General features: G+C 40.1%; 1 protein-coding gene across 1 annotated transcript in view; it reads right to left on the bottom strand.

Annotated features, from left to right (window-relative positions):
• ABHD5 (abhydrolase domain containing 5, lysophosphatidic acid acyltransferase) overlaps positions 1-20164 on the bottom strand; it is a 28648-nt gene extending 8484 nt beyond the window's left edge. Inside the window, exons 1-4 of the mRNA XM_039711525.1 lie at positions 19953-20164; positions 5847-5932; positions 5214-5586; positions 1538-1692 (exon numbers count right to left, since the gene is read on the bottom strand). Of these exons, the coding sequence (XP_039567459.1) occupies positions 1538-1692; positions 5214-5586; positions 5847-5932; positions 19953-20083 (745 nt within the window). The 5' untranslated portion in view covers positions 20084-20164. The remainder of the gene's footprint in view (positions 1-1537; positions 1693-5213; positions 5587-5846; positions 5933-19952) is intronic.
• Positions 20165-21503: the final 1339 nt, after the last annotated feature.

Raw genomic sequence — 21503 nt, 5'->3', positions numbered from 1 at the left:
TGAACTTATACCTTTGAATAAGAGCAATTGGCTTTAGAGTGAAGTTCAATCAACTAGGTCTGCCCATCAGCTTAAACACATCTGCAGGCAGAATGAACCCAGGGATCAGTCAGTGCCTTCATCAGGTTAGGTCTGATGTCTACTTGCAGCAGAGTGTTTAGACCTACCCTTCTCTAAGAACCAAGTTTCACCTGTCAAGAACTTAAGTTGGTGATGGAAACCTTTTTACCAGTGCAGTGAGAAACAGATGAAAATTTTTTTAAAGGCACTGCCTTCCCTGGCAACCTATAAGCAAGGCTAGGTGTGGGGGCACTTGCCAGGACAGTGTCTGCATGGTTTGACTTCACTTATTGCTAAGGAAGACAATTTCAGCTTTGAATTTTCCCACGTGGATTGATTTATGCATGCTCTTGTTGTTGGATAGAACATACTAAATCAGTTCATATCACTCAATATTTTCCAGGTTGTTTTGTTAACCAAATTAGCATTTTACTTAAAAAAAAAAAATCTGTTTGTACATAACATGTTGCTTGTCTGAAAAACTAAATTTGTCACACTATTGAAAAGAAACAAACAAATCAGCATATGCAGCATATTGAAATATATATTCTATAGAAATAGATTTAGGAAACAGATGTGGTTTAAATGTAAACAATGTCTAGAAATCTCACAAGTTTATTGTCAGACTGAATACCAAAAAATGAAAGAGGTTAGTTAATTATATTTGTGAGGGATCTGAAGGACATATTGTTCCAAGCCTCTTCAGAAGACAATTCAGTATCACAGAGAGTAACAGACAGATAACCTCTTTCTCCTCCAGAATGAATAGCTATAATGACTTTTAGGTTTTATTACACTCTTCTCCCCATTCCCCCAATGAACTAAAACCACAGTACTTTTGGTCAGCCCTACCCAGCCCTAGTATTAGGGTACAGAGAGTTTATCTACCATTCCATCAGTGCTGTTGAAGAAATGGAAATAAGAACTGCCACCATAATGCAGGATACCAATGAGGCCCACAAGATTTCCTAGAGTAGTAAGAAAATGGCTAATGGAAAGAACCATTTTGAAAGAAGTTTCAACTTCTCTAAACTCAGGCCAAAGATTCTTGCATTTATGACAGACTGCCTTCTAATGTTAAGGGAATTTGGAAATCCCATTTGCTCATCAAACTGAATTAGAAGGGAATCTAAATGGACTGTGGCCAGAGGCAACCAGAAAAAAAACCTTTCACATTCACACCTCTTTGTCAGGATTCTCCACCAGATATCTGCATAATCCAACTCACTATCACTGAAGCCTGTACAGATCATATAGTGTAGCTTGCTGTAGACTATCATACTAGTACTTCTAATAGCAAGAGTTTGTCTTCTTTCCTAAAGAGTTCAAACTTTCTTCAACCTCTCCCACTTTCTCCTCCAACTCTTTCCTTTGTGGCTGATACAGACTGGCAAAAAAGCTTATCATAATGCGTTGTCTGCTCCATGTTTATGTTTAACCAAAATAGAAATGGTATTTAAGAGTAGCTAAAACTCACCAAAGGGTCCTGCTATTCTTAGCCCAGCTAATGGATTAAATGGACTCAATATAGCTCCTAGTGCTTTGATCCAGATTGGAATTGGTCTTTCGTGTTCAGCATTGTCAGGCCTCTCTGGAAAACCCCATGGTTCCACTAAGATAAGATGCTTGACCCTGTTGGCAAAAAAGGTTCAGCGGTTTAAAGTACAGTAGCTTTTCTTTAACTAAGCATGATGAAAATGTGCTAGCTGTTTTACAGATACATACATACAGCCTACTTTAGTCACTTCTATCACAGAGGCTTATTACCTAGTTTCTGATTCATCAACAATTTTGATTTCAATTACTAATTAGAGAGTGAATTGCACCTAATCACTGGTATGAACCAGAAACATGGAAGCATGTGTCACAAAGAGAAACTCAGTATATTACAGATACCCACCGTCACCAACATTTGAGAGAAAGGATAGTCTTGTTTCTGCCTTTAAAAATAGCCTAATCTAAATGCTCAGTCAATATTATTTGCAGGAGCAGTTGAATTTGACAGAAAAGAGGATAATTGCATCTGTTTCATTAAAGTGAAATTTCTACAAGTCTAAGATCTCTGTTCAAAGAAGAGACACAATTTAACTGAAAAATCATCAAAGTAAAATTTGAACTGAAAAAGCAGAATAAAACTATCAGTCGTCTTCCAAATTTATTGATTTTAGGTCATGAAAGAAAACATTAGAGAGGCGATTTGTAAAATTATTACTCAAAGGAATATCAGTACAGAGAGCTCTGTAGGAGTCTCCAGCACATGCGACTATTGATCACTTTGTGCTGTGGGTTCCCCTCAAGCAAAATTCTAATTCATCCTGGTATATTAGAATTGTCCCTTTCCCTTTAATTGTCCCTTTTCCATTTAATTCCATAATAACACCTACTCTTACATGTCCTAGATAGTGTTGATTTCTGGAAAAAAGTGACTCTTAACTACAGTTTTCCATTTTGAGATGATTTTCCATTTCAGATTCCTCATTATCATTCTCGACAACTACCTGCCAGGAGGTTGTAACAACGTGGGGGCTGGTCTCTTGTCCCAAGTAGCAAGCAATAGGACACGAGGAACCAGCCTCAAGGAGGTTTAGACTGATATGAGAAAAAATTTCTTAATTGAAAGGGCTGTCAAGCATTGGAACAGGCTGTCTTGTTCTATCTGGTCTAGTGAGATGTGTCCCTGCCCATGGCAGGGGGGTTGGAACCAGATAATCCTTTAGGTCCCTTCCCATCTATACCATTTTATGATTCCATGCCCAGGGAAGTGATTGAGTACCCATCTTTGGAGGTATTTAGATGTGTGAATGCAGTGCTTAAGGACATGCTTTAGTGGTGCACTTGGAAGGGCTGGGTGAACAGTTGGACTTGATCCTAAAAGTCTTATCTAACCTAAATCCATCTATGGTTTTTGTATTTTTCATCTTTATCTTTACTTTTTCCTTCCCTGTTAAAATGGTGCACTTGGAAGGGCTGGGTGAACAGTTGGACTTGATCCTAAAAGTCTTATCTAACCTAAATCCATCTATGGATTTTTGTATTTTTCATCTTTAACTTTTTACCTTTTTATCTTTACTTTTTCCTTCATTATTTCCTTCCCTGTTAAAGCCACCAGATTATATAATAACACAGAATAGTTCATTGTGCCTAAAATGATGCCAGAAATGATCCCAAAAGTTATTTCTGGGTTATGATCAGTTGGGAAACCAAAAACCTGTGCTTGGAATGAAGGGTTGGAAAGGATTAACATGACAAATACATTTCTTGTTGGCTCAGCTATGAGCATACTCGCACCCTGCAGCAAACAGCAACAGTAAGAGAGGACAGGGTACAATCTACCTGTATAAGTGTATAAACCAAGCAGGAGAGATCAGAGGCACAGCAGAGAAAGCCATGAGGAGCCATTCAGGACAGCCACACACTCTGCACAAACTATAGCATTAAGTATAATATGGCAAACAAATCAATAAAAATAAAGTAACCTTTGTTTCACATTTCCTTTCTTAATACTTTCCTTCCTGTTTGGCATTTCTCCTTTTAGTAAACAAGCCTAAAACATAACCCAGGATAATGGGAAGTTGACCATGAGAATCACTTCCAAAGTAAATGTCCAGAAATTGCACTATTTGAAAATCATGGCCCACTTCAAGTTGGCGATATGCTGAATGGGAATCTTTTTGGATTAGTAGCCTCGGATTTTCCATGGACTCTGGTACAGTGTAGCAAATTAACGGATCTTCTATGCTTGGAGAAACAGATCTACTTTCCTAACAATATGTATCCAGAATCCCTTAAGCCTCTAATGCATTGTTAGATAACCTGACTGAAAGCTGTGCTATATTTATCACTTGATTCAATGCTCTTGTAGGACCCCAACAGTCAATTTGTTATTTTGGTGGTCTTAATTTAATTTCAGAAAAACATTAGTAATGTAAGAGCACAAACTGAAACATCTCCAAATTAATTAATCCCAACTTAAGCACAGTGATGCATAAAAATAAAGCATCACTTTTGATGTAAATCAGCAGCGGGCAAAACCAATATTCCCATCCCACAGGGACAGGACAGTGCCATTTATAGATACTTTGGAAAAAGAGGTAAGGAAATGGTAAGTTATCCCTACAAAAAGCTAACTACAGTTAGCTAGAAGTTGGTTTATAACTAAAAGGCTAATAGGTTTATATCTTTATTGCAATTCTGGATTTAGAAACACATCTACTTTCACACATCATTTCCAGCCACTTGTGCTAAGTGTTGTCTTTTTCTTTCTAAATGGACAAAGTGTTTCATGGAAAAACGATGCATGAAATTACTTCAAATATATCCAAGTGAGAAACAAAGAAACAGTGAAACTTGACACCAATAGAAAAGAATAAGATATGTTTAGTAAAATATAGAAATTGCTATATGATGTGGAGAGTTCAGCTTACATTCAGTTTTTCACAGGAGACCACTAAGTGCATCCCAACAAAAGCATTGTCATTTTCTGATACGGAATTGCCTCGGTTGGTAAGAGCCTAGCTCAGCAGGGGATATGTAACTTATAACCCAATTTATAAAAGAAATTACTACTTTAAGGGGAAAAAATGTATTAACTGTTGGACAAAATATGGTGCAGAAAATGCTGATGAAATAAAATTAGAGAACTGCTGCATATGGGCTGTCTTACAAAGAAATATGAAGCAGTATACAGACAATTTATGTCAAAGAGTCACTAAAATAATTTTTACATCACTCTGCTGGCACCAGGCTGACTGCTAGGATATATGCATAAACTATCTAGGGGAATTATATTCAGAAGTTTCAATGCTATCCATAAGAGTGGGAAGTTTGGCAGAAACAGGCCTATTTGCCCTTCACAAAACCATCTTTAAAACAAAACATTCACCCATAAATATATTCACCACTATTTCACCTTATAACGTGGCAAGGAGGTACAGAAAATTATACAGAAAATCATGTTTACTATATCTACCTATTTCCTTCACCTGGAAATAAACCACATAATTAATACTTTGGTCTTAGAATTCTGTATAATTTCTTTAACTAATCACAGTCATCTACATAAAGATTATCTAGAACGAGCCTGATGAAAGAAAATCTACATTAAAATCAAATACAGTCAAATACAGAAAAGGAATCCCTTTATTTTCACATACCTTGATGGATATTTTAAGGAGTAAGCAGCAGCCAGGAATCCGCCTAGGTTGTGTCCAAGCAGAATCATTTTTTCTAGCCCCACCTCCTTTCTCCACTCTTCTATGGATTCCACAAACTGATTTTCCGCTTCCCGAGCATCAGTGTCAAAGTGTGGTCTACTGCTACGCCCAAATCCCAAGAGGTCGAAAGCATGAACGGTCCTGTTCTCACACAGATCTTCAAAGTTGAGAGCCCACAGTCCAACACCTCCTCCAAACCCATGGAGGAGAACAAGTGGAGTTTTATTTGAAAGGTCTGGAGAGAACGTCAGTGTCCATATTTTATTTCCATTAGATATATACACATATCTTTTATTGTATATGCTTGCAATACCTGGAGAAAAAAGGGGAAAAAACTGTGTTGCTACACACACCTGACAAAATATGAAACCACATTTCAAATAGGAGCTCCTTTCACAGGAGATAGCTTCTAATCAAATATCTACATAAGTAAAAAATGAAAATGTATTTTTAAACCTGTTTATTTCATCACAGTGTAAAAGACATACTGAAAAACTTCTCTCATTATATTTAATGTTAATTTATAAAAAAACTAGTTATATCTATGAAACTTATTAAAAAACAAAGACTTACATTTTAGCATTTTGTCCTCAGCCTCTTTAAGGTGTAGCAGTGATGTGGGACACCAGGCAGGAAGCCAGCTGAATAACCACCCGAACCTACAACAGCAACACAGAATAAAAATATCTTGAGCAGCATGTAAGGTAATTTTTGGCACTGATTCTTTGAAGACATTTCTTTTGCTGCTCTTCATAAGACAGCCCACATTAAGCACCTGGTATGAAGAATACTATTTTTGCAGTGGGAGGGAATTCATTTTCCATTTTTCATAAAGTAGCATCACAAACAGGGGCATTCTTCAAAGGGTGAGCAGTTTTTCCACCGTGTCCTCCTATCACAGCATACTGATCTGGAGACATGAACCCAACAAGCTTGGCAGGATATGTAACAATCACTGGAGTTTCCAGCCTCCTCTCAAGTTACTTTGGAAGTCTGCCTGCACATGCATAACCTTGCATGAACCTATTATTTCCAAAAAAGCAATAAGCTCTGCCTTCACCAGCCTAACCTGAACTGATTATTATTCTAAATTTAAAAAGTGAAAAATAAGCAGGTTTATCCTACCAAGCAAAAACCTAGGACCTTAATTATGAACTTAGAAACAAAGTCCCAGAGGAAAACAAACCAGCAATTCCCACAACAGAAGCTGCTTCTCGCTGTGAGTTACTATCTTGGTACTGCCAGCTTGACCATGAGAGCAGGGGGAATGACTCAGCTGGCAGCATTGCCCAGCCCAGTGCTGCAAAGGATACAGCAATTTGGTACAGTTCTTCCTGGGTGCTAATCTACCCCCTGTTTTTAAGACAGAATATTATTTTTCCATCTCTCACCTGCTTTTGAATTGGCTTAGACTACCAGTGCAAAGCTGCCACTGCAGGACCACTCCTCGCAGGGAAGAGGATGTCAGTCACCAAAATTTAAGACAGAATCTTATTTTTCCATCTCTCACCTGCTTTTGAATTGGCCTAGACTAGTAGCAGTTCAAAGCTGCCACTGCAGGACCATTCTTCACGGGAAGAGGATGTCAGTCACCAAAACAACTTGCTCTAGCACTCTTTTTCTACACTGAACTGCTTTCCAGTTAGTTACAGAATTTTCAGGACTGAGAGTATTAGTTATACAACAACTAATGCTGAAAGACTATTAGGTTACTAACGTCCAGTTTTTCAGTGTGTACAACACATGAGTAATAAACTGAAGATTGGGTCCCACAAGATCTTCACCCAAAGCATCTTCTCCACATATTCTAAGGGGCTAACCTATTACAGCTGCATAGCTCCTTAAGTTTATTATATGACATGGAAGGTTTTCTGGGAATGCACAATGCAACTGCAAACAACATTTTTCAGATTCATAGAAACCTGTGAGGGGACATTAAGAAAAAAAGCCCCAAACCATATCTGAACAGAAAGGATTAATCATCCAATCACTCAGGCCCACTGCTATACAGTATTATTTACTCCTCTACACTGATATCTGGCTGTTCTGTAAATAACCTTCCTGACCCACCAGATCACTGGAATTGTTCTAAGGAGGGACCATGGGAATTGTTTTCATCATTTTAATTGTGGGGCTGGGAACAGATGTTTGTACATCCTTCCATGCCTTGTTGTCCTTCCTTCCATGTGCTCATGCAATCTAAGAAATTAAGGAACTTAGCACCTTATAGGAGAACGGGCATCCAAGTATTCTGCTTCCACATTAAACTATGCATTTATTTAAAAGTAAGATCTTTCAAAAGTTAAAGCTGGGACAAGCCAGAAGTAATTTCACCCGCAAGTAACCGTGAAATCCGAGTTTAACAACAACGCTAATTGTGTCCAGAGCTATGAATTACCCTGGTAAATTATTAAACAACAGCTAGGTCACCACTCCTCTGAGTCAAGCTTTCTGCTAGTTACATGCTCAACTAGGCATTTTCATTCTTAACTCTTGTGTCAGAAACAAAACCAGTCACTATTTCCCCTAAGCTGAAACTCGATGCACTGTTTCTTCTCAGAAAAACCACTACATCAGTGATCTTGTTTATTTATTCACAGAAATGTAAAGCTGCAACATGTCAACAAGAAAATAGTGCAGGGATATGGCCACAATGAAATAGAAGTGACGTCTACAGATCATAATCCCAGAATTGTATTTCCTAGTCTTAGGGAGGCACCTGGATACTTGGGAAAATTATTTAGGAAAACGTATCAGAATGGTAAAGTTGCCCACTCCTTCTTTTGTTCCTTACAAGAACTGTTTACAAATACTTAGATTTTAATTCAGAAAAGGCATTGCATACACGTATAGTTTGACAAATACGCTTAGCAAGCTGAAGCTTTTAATATTAAAACTATGTTTGCAATTCTGTCCTGTTGTACTTGCTAAACTAAAAGAGTAAGTGGTAAAGGCTTTCAGGCAAAAAAAAGTGAGCATTTTCTAGAAATACTATTTTAGGAAGAAAATATTTCGTTACCTATAGTCAAGACTTAACCATTTGTTTGCCTCCTTCCAGAAAAGATTTACTACATTGCTAAATGCTTTCCACACATGGAGAACATTCATTTAATTATATTTGAATATGTTTTTTTCCAGAAAAGATTTACTACATTGCTAAATGCTTTCCACACATGGAGAACAAACATTCATTTAATTATATTTTAATATTTTTTCTGATTACTTTGGAAGGCTGTAGTTATATAATTTCTTTTGTACATCTGTGCTAAATGTGTCTTCTAAATGCATACAGGAACCTCCATTGCTTACATGGTCTATCATTTTTATTTCTGTGATATAAAGTTGTAAGTGCTACATAATATCAAAAGTGAAGCAATGGACCTTTCAAAACAGTGTGCACACCAGCAATGGAGATGAGTTATGGAAGAAAACAAAAGATTCCAGCAGTAGCTCCACTTTGTAAGTGAGCTACCCACTGCCAGAAGAGGCAGACCCCACACTGCTCTCATCACCCACCACTTCCCTTACACTCTGTTCCCACCTGTTTGTTTGTAAAGTCAAGAGCAGAATCTTGTATTTTGAAGAGTTAGGAGGTCCACTGGCCTGAGACGCTTGCTATTTCAGAAAGTGGGAAATAAATCTAGCAACTGACAGCCCAAACTTTTGTAATTTTTTACCAAATGTACTCATAGGTGTTACATATCAAATTACCAAGGCATATAACCAGTGGAATTTAACCTGTGTGTTTGTGGCCATGTAGTAACATAAACCATTGTGCACATCTACGCTAAAATAATCAATAACCAGCAGTAGGGCAAAGCATTGCATAGGGTGATTCCTTGCATCTTCAAATTGGGGTTAGTTACATTCTTCACATCCATCTGAAAATGTCTGGAGTAAGAGAGGCTGGAAAAATCAGAGGCTAGCAGGTGGGGAGGCTGCTGGCCTGCCAGGCATTCAAAGAAATCACTCCCTCCGACCTCTACACACACTTCCACCTTTCTTCTAATCCATCTAGGGAAGGAAACCAGAAGGTAAGGGAAAGCCCTGGAGACACACACTGAATGACCTTAGTGAAAGTCAAGGTGATTAGTGTCAGCCTAGGAGATTAGTGGGGACCATCAGTAGCCTATGTTGATGATTAAATACCGTAATAAATAATGCAAACAGAAGGGACACATGCACAAACATCTGACTAAGTGGAGCTGCAACCACCACGGGCAGGGGCCAAGCCACCAGGCAGGATCTAATACACTGGCTGGTTGAAGCAAGTGTTCTGAGACCATGCTTGCAAGCATAAGAAAGGATAAAAATAAATAATTATTACTATATTTTGACACTTAATGAGTGAATAAATATTGTGTTAAGTGTAGCTCAGGGCAATACTGCTTGTCCTTGGCTGCTTGAATGTTAATTTGAATCAAGATCTTACTGTCAAGCACTGCTTGAATTGCCTGAGAGTAACTTTCAAAAGAACTGAGAATCAAATAGAGGCAGAGGTACAGTGAGCCTGACCCACACATTCACCTCCCTTACTCAGATCAAACCAAATGAAGAAGGTGGCAAATTGGTTGTACCACCAATATTGGAGCTTTCTGTCAGCTCCATTAACCCAACTCAGCTTGGTGAGAATTCACTCCATGCAACACAATTAATGGATCAGCAGCCAGTCACAAATTTGACATGATCACAAAAAGTTTGTGAAAACTTAAGACACTGCTGAAGAATTGAAAACATATATTCTAACAATGAGGTATGTACTGGAACAGCTGAGCAGTCTATTTGATTTCTGGCTTGTAGTGTGGATTTAAAAAATGGAAGCTCTAACACATAAAAATATTCAGCAGCAGTTGCTTATAACTCTGTCCAGGCAATACAAATGTACAGAAATGGAGGTCATTGTCTCCCATTTCAAGCTTACAATTTACCTACATTAGAGTAATACGAATGCATGGCTTACAAGATGTAGCAAGCTTGAAATCATTCAAAGGGGGCATCTCCCCACATACACCAGCATTGCAGACCTAGCTGTCACGACCCACGGAAAGTCTGTGCGGCAGAACAGCAAACCAAAAACCGTGGGGCTTGCAAACAGGTTGCAAAAAGGTAACAGAATTCCTCCAAACCAGAGTAAACAAATACAATACTATTTGCTACATGATCAGCTGTCAAAAATTTCTGACCCACCAAGACAGGACATGCAAAAACCTTTCTAAGGTGTTGAATATATAATCAGCTTTTCACGAAGAATTTTGAAGTTAGTATGGTAATCAAAACTCCCAGTACAGACCAAAAACCATGCAGCAGTGACAGGAGTGTGGAGAACAGATTTTCCTGTCACAAAGAATTATTTGGACTTTAAAATTACATCAGTAAGGAAGCCAGTGCTCAGGTTATACAACAAATACACAGTAACTTGCAAAGGAAGGATTATGGGAAAGTAACTGAATGCACAAGTAACAGAGCTGCATCTGTTTGCCTTCCTCGCAGGAAACAAATGCATTTAATATTTTTAATTGAACTTTTGCAGATAATATTGCAAACTACCAAGATTTTAGTTAGGGAGCAAGCTCAAAAAGGCTGATACACTGAGTGAACTCACTGGTAAACTACTTCAAGCTTTAGCCTTTACCCTTAAATCTTCTTAGAATGAAGTTGATCTCTGAAAAACCCTAACCCCCACCTCTCCTGACTCTCAGAACTAATTTCAACCACTTAGAAGTAAGTAAGGACAGAAAAACAAATTAATGCAGAGAATTTGGTACTGTTTCTGCCCAGCACCAAGAGGAATGGCATTGGGATTTTCAGGGTCTTTCAGCTGCCAATGCAGCTATATAAGCACACAGCAATTTGAGCTAGCTCCAATTTAAGAAACTCTTACACTGTAACAGGAAAAAAACAAAGGTAAATTATTGGAAAGGCAGCTCAGATTCTACCTTCTTGTTTATGCATAAAGTACTTTTGCAGTACTGCGCTAGCAGAGGAATTCAAAATTGCCAATATGTTGAAATCTAAATATAAGCAACATAAGGTTCACACTTCTAAGGTCTTACATAAACCTCATCCCATAAAAACACCATGTTAAATCTCACAACTCATTCAGCCCTTTCAGTTGTTATAGAAATACTAAGAATGGGCAAAAAAGAAGTGAAAAGAAGCATCAGGTATTCATAACTGATAAAGAGGTCAGCATATCAAATTTATGGCAAAGTGCCAATTTTAAAAATAAAACTGTTTTATTGTAATGCTCTATAAACACTTTACAGCTAACACAAGATGGATGCTTAAATGAAGTAACTACAGATACCCTTTTATTATTTTCATTATCTCCTTTTTACTGGATGCTTTCTGCATTTTCCTTAGCATCAGCAGTAGTCTAAACAAAGCTTAAGAGTACATAGGATCTTCCATCATCAACAGCACTAAGTTTTCAGAGCAAATTCTATATTTGGTTGCTAAATTTCAAGTTTACAGGTAATAACCCGAAACAATAAAAAGCAAAAAAACCAGTCAAGGATGACACAATCAAATAGAACTTTCTGGGTCAAAATGTTAGAAAAAAGTAGCAGGTGTTTACATCTGGCTCATTTCTATCCATGACAGAATTGAGTTATAACAACCTTTTCCTTTCCCATTTCATTAAATTAATAGCCTGCAATATGAGAATATTGGGTGCTGTTTACATGACTGATTATGGCACGAATTGATTCTTCTTTGTTAAGAGTTACCAGCAACATCACCATGGCAAGAACCCCTAATATGTAAAGAAAAATATTTTAGTAATCATTACATCCAAGGTCCATCTTGGTGGCTGTTCTTTGTGCCTGATACGTGAGATTCAGGTTTAAAAGGCACTAGATTTTAAACCAAGTAATTATGGTTTAACACAGCTACAGAAAGGCCAGAAAGTTAACCAGCAGACCTATGAACTATCAAGGTGGAAAGAAAGACTGAGTCAAGGTGCAGGACATGAAGCTTTTAGGTCAGAGCTGCCACTGACAGACAGTAACATATAATCATGACATCAAGTCCACATTTAACTAGGCAGGGATGTTTCTGCACCAAGGCTCAGGATATGATTTCATGAGAACCTTAAGAGCATGAACAATTTTAGGAGTCCTTGAAGTTCTTCATTCCTGTCCCTAAAGTGCAGCATGTTCTTTCATGCTTATGTCTTCTGAGAGCAGTGAATACAGTCAGAATCATTCAGGCATACACAGTAACTGTTGTATAGCCAGGGACAAAGCTTCTGCAAGTACAATAGAAGTCAGATGTAGCAACCACAACAATTTGAATGAGATGTTCCTGGGACAAAACATTCTGGCAGTTGCAGACAAAAATCAGGAGAAGAAAAACATTCCATGTTTCACTTTCATTGCATGAACAGACTAAAAGTCCTCAGGGAAAGACCTTGAAGTGCATACTAAAGAGACAAGACCCAGAAGCAAGTATCAGGAATATAGTATGGGAACAAAAAAACTCCTTGCTTTAAGAAATGTCTGTTTACCATTTTCACAAGGAGACAAAAAATGGATGAAATCATTGTCAACAGGTTAAAAAAGGGTAACAATTTTTTTCCCAGATGACATTATAACCCTGCCCATAAAGTTCTGTTTAGATGAGTTTTGAGCCAAGATGTTCCATGCAATTAGATGTTGTGAAACTCTTGGATAATTCAGTAATGTTAAAACAGAATGTTTTGAAAACCTCTGCATAATATTTCTAGGAAGTGTAACATACATCAGCCCCATTCCAACACAAAACCCATGATAGGTTATTGCAGAATATTTCTCTACATTAGGGCAGAGGTAAAAACAATGCATTCCTCATGTACTTACTGCATCTTGAACTCTGTGTTCAGAACATTCAACATCAGAATTAATATAAAAATCCAGAAGCAAGATTTATTACAGCTCTTAACAAATTTAACTATTATTTATCAAAATTTACTTGAAAATGTACCTAATGAACATGAATTCATAATCAATGAGATTTTCTGGCTATTTTAGAGACATTAAAGTTTACTTTAAATGACTATTTTGAATCATTTGAGCAACCTGAGCATTCAAGAAGTGGAGAGGTCCTACAATTCTGCTCCCTCCCATGTTGGACCTCAGACACAGGTAAACCTTGAAGTATAATTTGCATCATTACAGCCTACTTCACCTTTCTTGAGTCTCCCAGGACTGCCTTTTTTTTTTTTTTTTAAACCATACATATCCTTTTTTCTATGCTTTTATAATTTTTCCACCCTCTTTCTAGCTATACCCAAAGGTGCCAATTTCAGGGCAAGTGCTTTTTCAGTATGTACCACAAGAATGAAGTTTACCCATGGAGTGGCACCCAAGCCAGCCACCTGCAATGCTCATACTGCTTACAAAGAAGCTGTGATAGCACCCAACTCAGTTTCACATTCTTATTTAAAAGCTTAAAAAAAAACCCAAAGAAAAAAAATTATTAGCAACTACATACCAAGTAGGGAATAACACAGAATAAAGACGCAGAGGAGAAGCAAGGGGGAAGCCACACAGCTGTACTAAAACTCCTCAACATTGTAACAGAGACCAGGGGTTAGGTACCACAGAGGTCCTACCACACATTCTTATTTAAAAGCTTAAAAAAAAACCCAAAGAAAAAAAATTATTAGCAACTACATACCAAGTAGGGAATAACACAGAATAAAGACGCAGAGGAGAAGCAAGGGGGAAGCCACACAGCTGTACTAAAACTCCTCAACATTGTAACCTAACCCCCTAACAGGGGTTAGGTACCACAGAGGTCCTACCTCTGCCCCCTCCACAGTAAACTCACATCAGATAGAACTTGGCAATGCCACACATTTCACATGTTTTTACAAACAATGCACTGCACATTGCAGTAAGCATTTGTGGGGAAAAAAAACCATAACCAAAATTAAGGAAATGAAAACTTCCTCTTGGTGCCTCTCAGATGTTATTCAACTTTGGACTGCTCTTATTTTATTCATACATCAACTGATGTACTCCTGCTGCCCTTCAGATATTGCATGACTTCAACCTTGCTTAATCCTTGTCAGCCTTCTCATACCTACCATGCCAGCAGCCCACATTTCAGCCTGTTCCCAAATTCCATCAAACTGGACAAGAGCAAAGCACACATGCAACAGGCACCTCTCACTAACCTGCACCATTGCCCATCCACATGCTACCCTGCTTCTCTTAGTAAAATTCCATTGTATATGTGTGTACAATTTAGATCACAACATTAAGAGGTGAATATTTTCATTTTTCCATATGGGCCCATATAAAAACACAGATATAAGACTACCTAAAGCACATGATCACTTCCCTCAGCTCCAAACATGTTATACACAAACCCCACTTGTACACAAGTATGAATACACTCTGAGGGTTGTTTCACTGCAACTCATTAGAGCAGCTTCTGCGATGTGTTCCTTTATCACAGTCACCTAAGGTGACAAAGAGTTACCTATATCAAAATTTAAGAACTGGTACTCAACATTTTGGACTCACTATCCCCATTTCCATTTTCTGGAAAAGCTAAGAGGTGCACAACCCTTTTGATAATAGACTACTACACGCTTACACCACAAATGCTTTAGATGTCAAAGAAGTGCAAATAGTGTTAAGAAGTTAAACGGATCTAAAAAGTCATCACATCAAAAGTCCCCTTATGGAAAGGTAAAGATGTAATTAAGAAGCTTTTGGTGTCAGTATGACACCAAATTACTAAATGCAACCAAGAAAATATTCTACAATGGTCTGTTAGAGCTCTAACGCACCCCATTTCTGTATTTTGCTCTTTGCCACACCCTTCTCTCCCTCACTTCAATATATGAACAGACTTTCTCAATGGCAACAGGTGCTCTTACATCTTCTTTTAGAGAATACATGTTTTTATGCTCTTCCCCACCTTTCCACACTCTCCTATCATCTTGAATTTTCTAGTACAACACACTCTGAGCACCTTCCTTCTCTGCCATTCCTCACCATGTCACCATGTGTTCTTGCTGCCACTTAAAATCCTCCTTCTACCCTCTTAACCTTATTCCAGATCGACCTCATTCCCTTACACAGCTTTACTGACTCACAAATCTCTCTTCTCCACTGACCTCTCTCCTGCTGCTCAGCTTCTCATCTGGATCTTTCTGAGCCAATATAAATGCAGACACTCACCTTTCCTCTCATGCCCTCTTCTCCCTGGCTATCAATACAAACCATGTACAAAAAACTATCCCAAAAGAATGTCAGAATTGCAAGTAAACACTCAGAAGTTATGAAACACAAGCATCAAAATTTCCTCAGTAAGAAATCTTAATAAACCACTATATAAAAGAAGAGACATTTTAATAGTTTGTCAGCTGGGAGAGTTGTTCAGGGTCTCCCACAGAAGTTCAGAATAGTCAGAAAAGCCCTAATATACAGATATTGTCCCTTTCAAAGAGGTAGGTCTCTGACTGGGTCTATCAGCCCCAGCAGGGCTGTCTAAAACAATTTTTCATATACCCAAATACATGCAATACTGGCTAGAAATGATGTTCTGATGTTCTCCAATGACCCATAGCCACCAGCACTATAGCAGCCCCACAGCTAGTTGCCCGTCTGGATTTACAGCTTCACTGTTATTTCCACTGGGGCTAAGACCTCTCCTAATTCTACTTTGGCAGCTTCTGAGGAAGTGTCTTTGTTTGATACTTGGAAAATTGGGTTATGAGCATCTTTCTTCTGCTACCAGAAGGAGAAGATAGCCCCTGCTACATTTTGCCATCTTTTCCTCTCTTCCTTTAGTCTGCATTAGGAGAAATGAGAGATCTTGATGAACACAGACCTTCCCTCCCCCAAATTCATACAAGCACCAGAAACCATTAGAAATGATCCCATAAATGCCTGAAAACCTGCTCATACAAATACCTTCTGATGAGCTCATGCATGTAACAGGCTTTAAGTACTGAAGTGACTGACACAACCCTGCCAGCCAAAAAGACAAAATCAAAAAAGAGGAAGGAAATGACCTTTAACTGTTTTCCACATCTGCTTTCCACACTGCACTTACGTCTCACTCAGTTTTTAAAAATTCAAGTTGTAGCTACCAAACCTGCATTTGGCCACCTGCACTACAGGAAAGAAGAAAAGTAAGAGGACCCTGCTTTCAGCAGCCTACCCACTCTCAGTTTGCTTTAAAACCTACATCATGTAACCAGCAAAAAATTCAGGCAAAAATTCTGAGTTGAGAGCGTCTACTCATGCTGTAACACTGTGAACCATCCTACCAGGAGAAGACACAGGCTCTATCAATCCTAACAAACTATTCCTCTTATATTAATGAAATAGCTCCCTACAAAACTGAGTTCTGTAATACAAACAAGCTTGAAGGATAACACAAAAATGATTGTGAACACTGGTGTTAGAGTTCTTTACTCCAAGCCACTATTTTGTGAGACTAAAGGCCATTTACAAGCAATTTGATGTGCGCTTGTAACCGCAGATGTCTTAAGTTTTGTTTTAAAGAAAATGATTCCACATATCTCAGAGGGGGAAAAACCCCCCAGTACTGCAGTTTGGGGATCTTCTTCTGTATGTATACACACATTTAGTAGCTGTTCTTCCTAGTTATATTACAAGCCACAAGCAGTTTTCCTGCATCCAGAGTTAGTAAGTGAATTCAACACTGGCAAAAGGCTCACACGAGGCTGTCTGCCTCACAGGCAGAAGTCTCCATCTAAAACCTACACAGAGGAGATCCAAGGCTGTAAACAGGTTTGGAAATCACTAGCAGGTGACATGTTAACCAAACAATCACTGTCACTGTGACTACTAAAGCATTTGCTTAGTTAATCTTCTAATTCAAAGTTAGGACAGAGCCATGAATAGTTTTCATGAGTATTTTTCAGCTGAGATCCTCCAGAAAGTAACTGAACCACTATTATTGTGTTTTCACCATGCTTTGCACAGTTACCAAATTGCAACAAAACAAGTGTGTTGCATAACAAGTTGAGTCATACTATTGTTTTCAAAGCAGATAAACTTTGCATTTATTCTTTGTGTACACCTGTCACTAGTAATTTAATCTAGGGGTTTGAGGGTATATTGTAACTTACTACCACTACCATGTGTTCTAAATGAAAAATCATTTAACATATTTCTCTTGTTTATAAACTTCCCCTGGGTACTGAGCGTTGCCTGACTTCAAAATATGACCAAATGCTTATTTTAATTATTGCTAGAAACTGACCAATAAAAGCACTAACATTTCAACACAAAAACACTTTTTGAATTAATGGAAAAGGATGATGACATTTTGTTCTTAGAAGTCTTTAGTGAGTTGGGAAGTTTACTCTGAAAAACACCACATCAACATCTCATAATTCAGAAGTTCTGAAAACTAACACCCCTTAAAAGCCACTCAGCTGTGTAAACCACACAAGAAACTCGCAGTAATCCTCTTGAAAATTCAGCCCAACCCTATGTCCAGATCAAAGAGTGTTACGATCCTGCAATCCTGAAAGGCAACCGGAGTTGAGGGCGCTTGGCACGGCCTCAGCAGCACTCAGCACTCTGTGTGATCAAACCAGACAGCTAATGCAGTTCAGGCTAATGCGCTGAATGGACACACAAACAAAACAGGCCGAGGCAGAGCTATTTTAAGACTTGTACTTAGAAAACCTGTAAACCAGCAACAAGAAGCTTTACAAACTACTTGTATTTAAGACTGTGAAGGGGTCAGAAAGAACAAAGAGCCTAGAGGAGTTTCACTTGTAGTTTCAGGTGGGTAACGTTGCAGAGGTTGTGTGGAGGTGAAGATAAAGCTATTTTAAGTCTGAGGAAAGGAGGAGAGTGCAGAGTTACAGAGCAGACAAAACTGTATAGTGCTTTGAAAGGGAAGATTTTGGAGTTTGCCTTTGAAATGAGAATGCTGTGTACATATGGTGATAAAGGCATAACAGGGAATTTGGAAAAAGATGGATAGTCCAGATCTGGTCAGATTGAGCTGGCAGAGCAAGAAAATAGGCAAAATGAAATACCAAAATCCCAAGCTGGAAAAAGGACTGAAAAAAGAACAAGACTGAGGATGCAGGTAGTTTTGGAAGACAACAAAACAGACACATACCATGACAACATGCAAATGGCAATATACTTAATTAAGAAGTCATGAATGCACAGCATGATTTTCATGCAAATAGCTGAAGAATTTTAAGTCTGATTTCTCAAAATAACACAAGACTTAGTTCTCCAAGAAGGGAGATGTAAAAGAAAAGGCAAGAAATCAGTTTTTGAGGACTAGGCAATCAGTAATGAAATATACCACCTAACAGTTAAAGCATAGAGAAAGAGGGAAAATTAATGTAAACAATGCATATAAAGCATATTTACACATCTGACAGAAGGAATAAAGCACATGTATGACTAAAGCAGAGCTAGATATATTCTGATAGAGCACTGTTTGGATTAGAGCCATAAAAAATAAGATGGAACAAACTGTGATATAAGTGACCAGCAGCTATCTTAAGTACGTTTGGTAAACAAACTCAGAGATAGGATGATTGTATTGTTCTGTAGGGGCAGACAACATATTTGAGGGCAATGGAAGGGTATAAAAATGAGTCTGCAATGGAAGCTTAAGTGTAACAAGAAATAAAGCATACACTGAGAAGGCAAACTTGAGTAAAGAACATGTGAATTGAAGAACAGACCATTGATTAGTAAGTTGCATACAACCAATTGAATGCACACACACAAAAGATATAGTGAGGAACTATAATTTCAAGCAGAAGAATGATTATTAGCTATAATAAAGTCATTTATCAAGGGTGTAAGTGGTTACAAACAAGTTAGAGATACATGTTAAGAACAGGGTCAGGACAACTTATGCCATAGGAGTTATTTCAGTGAATGCCTTGGGAAAGTGAAAGGAAAGAAAATGTTAGCAGGGATAGCACAAAGTACTGGAAAAGTTAGAGCAACAGCATATGCTTGTAATTTATAGATGTGCTCTCATCTCCTACTTATATAAAGTATAGAACGATGACACAGAGAGGCTGACAAGTGTACTGTCCGCTCTACATGAAAGCGAACGTACAGAAGGAGAAGATGGGGTGTCTGTACGCACAGATAAAGCCGCAGAGCACACAGGGCCAGCACTGTACACAGCCGTGTGACCTCTGGGGCGCAGAGGGAAGGGTGGATGACAGCCGGAGCGCGCACATACGCCAAAGCAAAGCGGCAGAACAGGCGCAGGACACGCCTGCAGGCAGGTGTGCAGTGACAGCAGCTGGCCAGCCACGGCCGAGCGCCAGGGCAGAAGGGGAAGCAGCGGGGACACGGGCTCGCAGGGAGCCGGGGCAAGCCCTGCCGGGAGCCCGCCCGTGCCAGAAGGCGGGAGGCCATGGCAGGAAGGCGGGCTGTGCGGCAGCAAAACATGGCAGGCAGTGTGCCCACACTCCCGGGAGCGCCCGAGCGGCGATGCCGGAGCGCGGCAGGGCCGGAGCGGAGCGCGGAGCCCGGCGAGGCGGGAGCCCACGCAGGCCCCGGCACAGGGGCCGGCGGCGGGAGGAGGCGGGGGAGGAGCACCCGTGGCGGCACGGCACGGCACGGCCCGGCCCGGGCGCCCCGAAAGGCTTCCTGCCGCCGTCCAGCACAGCCGCGGAGAGGACGGGGGTCACCCCGCGGCCACTCCACTCACCCTTCGCTAGGAGCCTCCTCCTCGGCCATGGCGGCGGCGCGGTGGTCGGCAGCTGACAGCGGCGGAGGGACGGCGGTGGCGGTGGCCGGCAGCGCAGCGAGGGACAGCGCGACGGCGGCGGCACCGGCCATCACGGGCTCCTCCCTCTCTTACTCCCTCCCTCCTGCCCGCCCGCCGGCTGCGTCATCCCCGCGGGGCCGCCCACAGCCCCGAGCGCCGCCGTGCGCGGCCCGGCAGCGCCCGCAGCGCCGCGGGCAGACCCGGGGGTTGTGTGTGGGCGCATGGGTGCCCCTCAAACGGGAGCGGGTCCCGGGCTGGCTGGAGCAAGGCTCCCGTTGGGTGGCTCCTGATCCCGGGATGACGCCGGTGTAGAAGGGCCGCGGCTTCCCGGGCGCGCAGAGGGGCGAACCTGCCCCGTGAGTGTGGGCCCACGGTGCATGTGTGTGTAGCCTGCACTGTGCAGACATAACTGCGTACACACTGTAAACACTGGGCATACTGTGCATGTCTACCCCGCTGTTTTCCCACCGAGTGGCGCACAGGGAGGACACGACACCGGGCAGTGGCGTTGGAGAGGTGGCAAAGCCCCCGTGCCAGCATACAGCTGACAAGTAAAGCAGGAGAGGGAGCAGAACCCAAACGAAAGCCTCAGCTCCCCCACAAACATTCCTTTGGCCAGCTCGCTCAGCAAGGCCTGCAAAGAGGGCAGCAGGGCTAGTCTGCACTAGGTGTTCCAGGTTGTAATGTTAGTTTTGAAGTGTAAGAAGCAAATTAGGAGTTCTGGATGCAGCTTAAGTATTAACTGTCCCTAAGACGATTCCAAGTAGAATACCTATTGCGATTGTCATTTTCAAGTGTTTTGATAGACTTAAGTGCAGCCGTGCCTATGGGGAGGAGAATGCTGGGGTGTGCTTGTTTTAGACAGCATTTGGCCTCATAATATTGGTTGTGTTATTGCTCAGCTGCATAAGAACTGCATTTGTATTGGGAAATCAACAAACCTTAATTGAAACAAAGCAGCAAAGTGCAGCAAGTGGAAGGAGTGGCAAGAAGATTTTAAGTCTTGCATTTCTTCTGAATTTTGTCACTGACCTCTAAAGCTATTTTTAGAAAACAAATGGAATGATGATTACTGTTTCTCTTGGTTTCTGAAATCCTTTGATAAAAAGTGTAAGGTGAATTTGGTAATAGCTGAAATAATTCTCAGCTAAAACCATTCTGCAATTTAACAACAGTGATTGTTGAGATTACACAATCTCAGCTAAAGTTTGTTTGGCTGTGTCACAATTGTTTGGCAATCTGATATTTTTCTCAGGAGAGTGTATTTCTTTTTATTACTGCTCTGAAAATTTTCATTTACGAAAAAAGTGACTATCAGTCTGTATAGGACTATATGATCGCTGGCAAAGGTTTGCAAAGATGTTCCCTAGAATTTGCAAACAGCCTGAAACAATAGTTCTGAATGCTATGATTTTATTTCTTTCTAATTTCAATGGAATAGTAAGTTTAAAACCTCATAAATGAGATTTACATCCTACTTATGGAATGTGC

This window comes from Passer montanus, unplaced genomic scaffold (genome assembly GCF_014805655.1).
Source record: "Passer montanus isolate IOZ18808 unplaced genomic scaffold, ASM1480565v1 scaffold10, whole genome shotgun sequence".
Taxonomy (NCBI): domain Eukaryota; kingdom Metazoa; phylum Chordata; class Aves; order Passeriformes; family Passeridae; genus Passer; species Passer montanus.
This window is presented reverse-complemented; position numbering and strand designations above follow the sequence as displayed.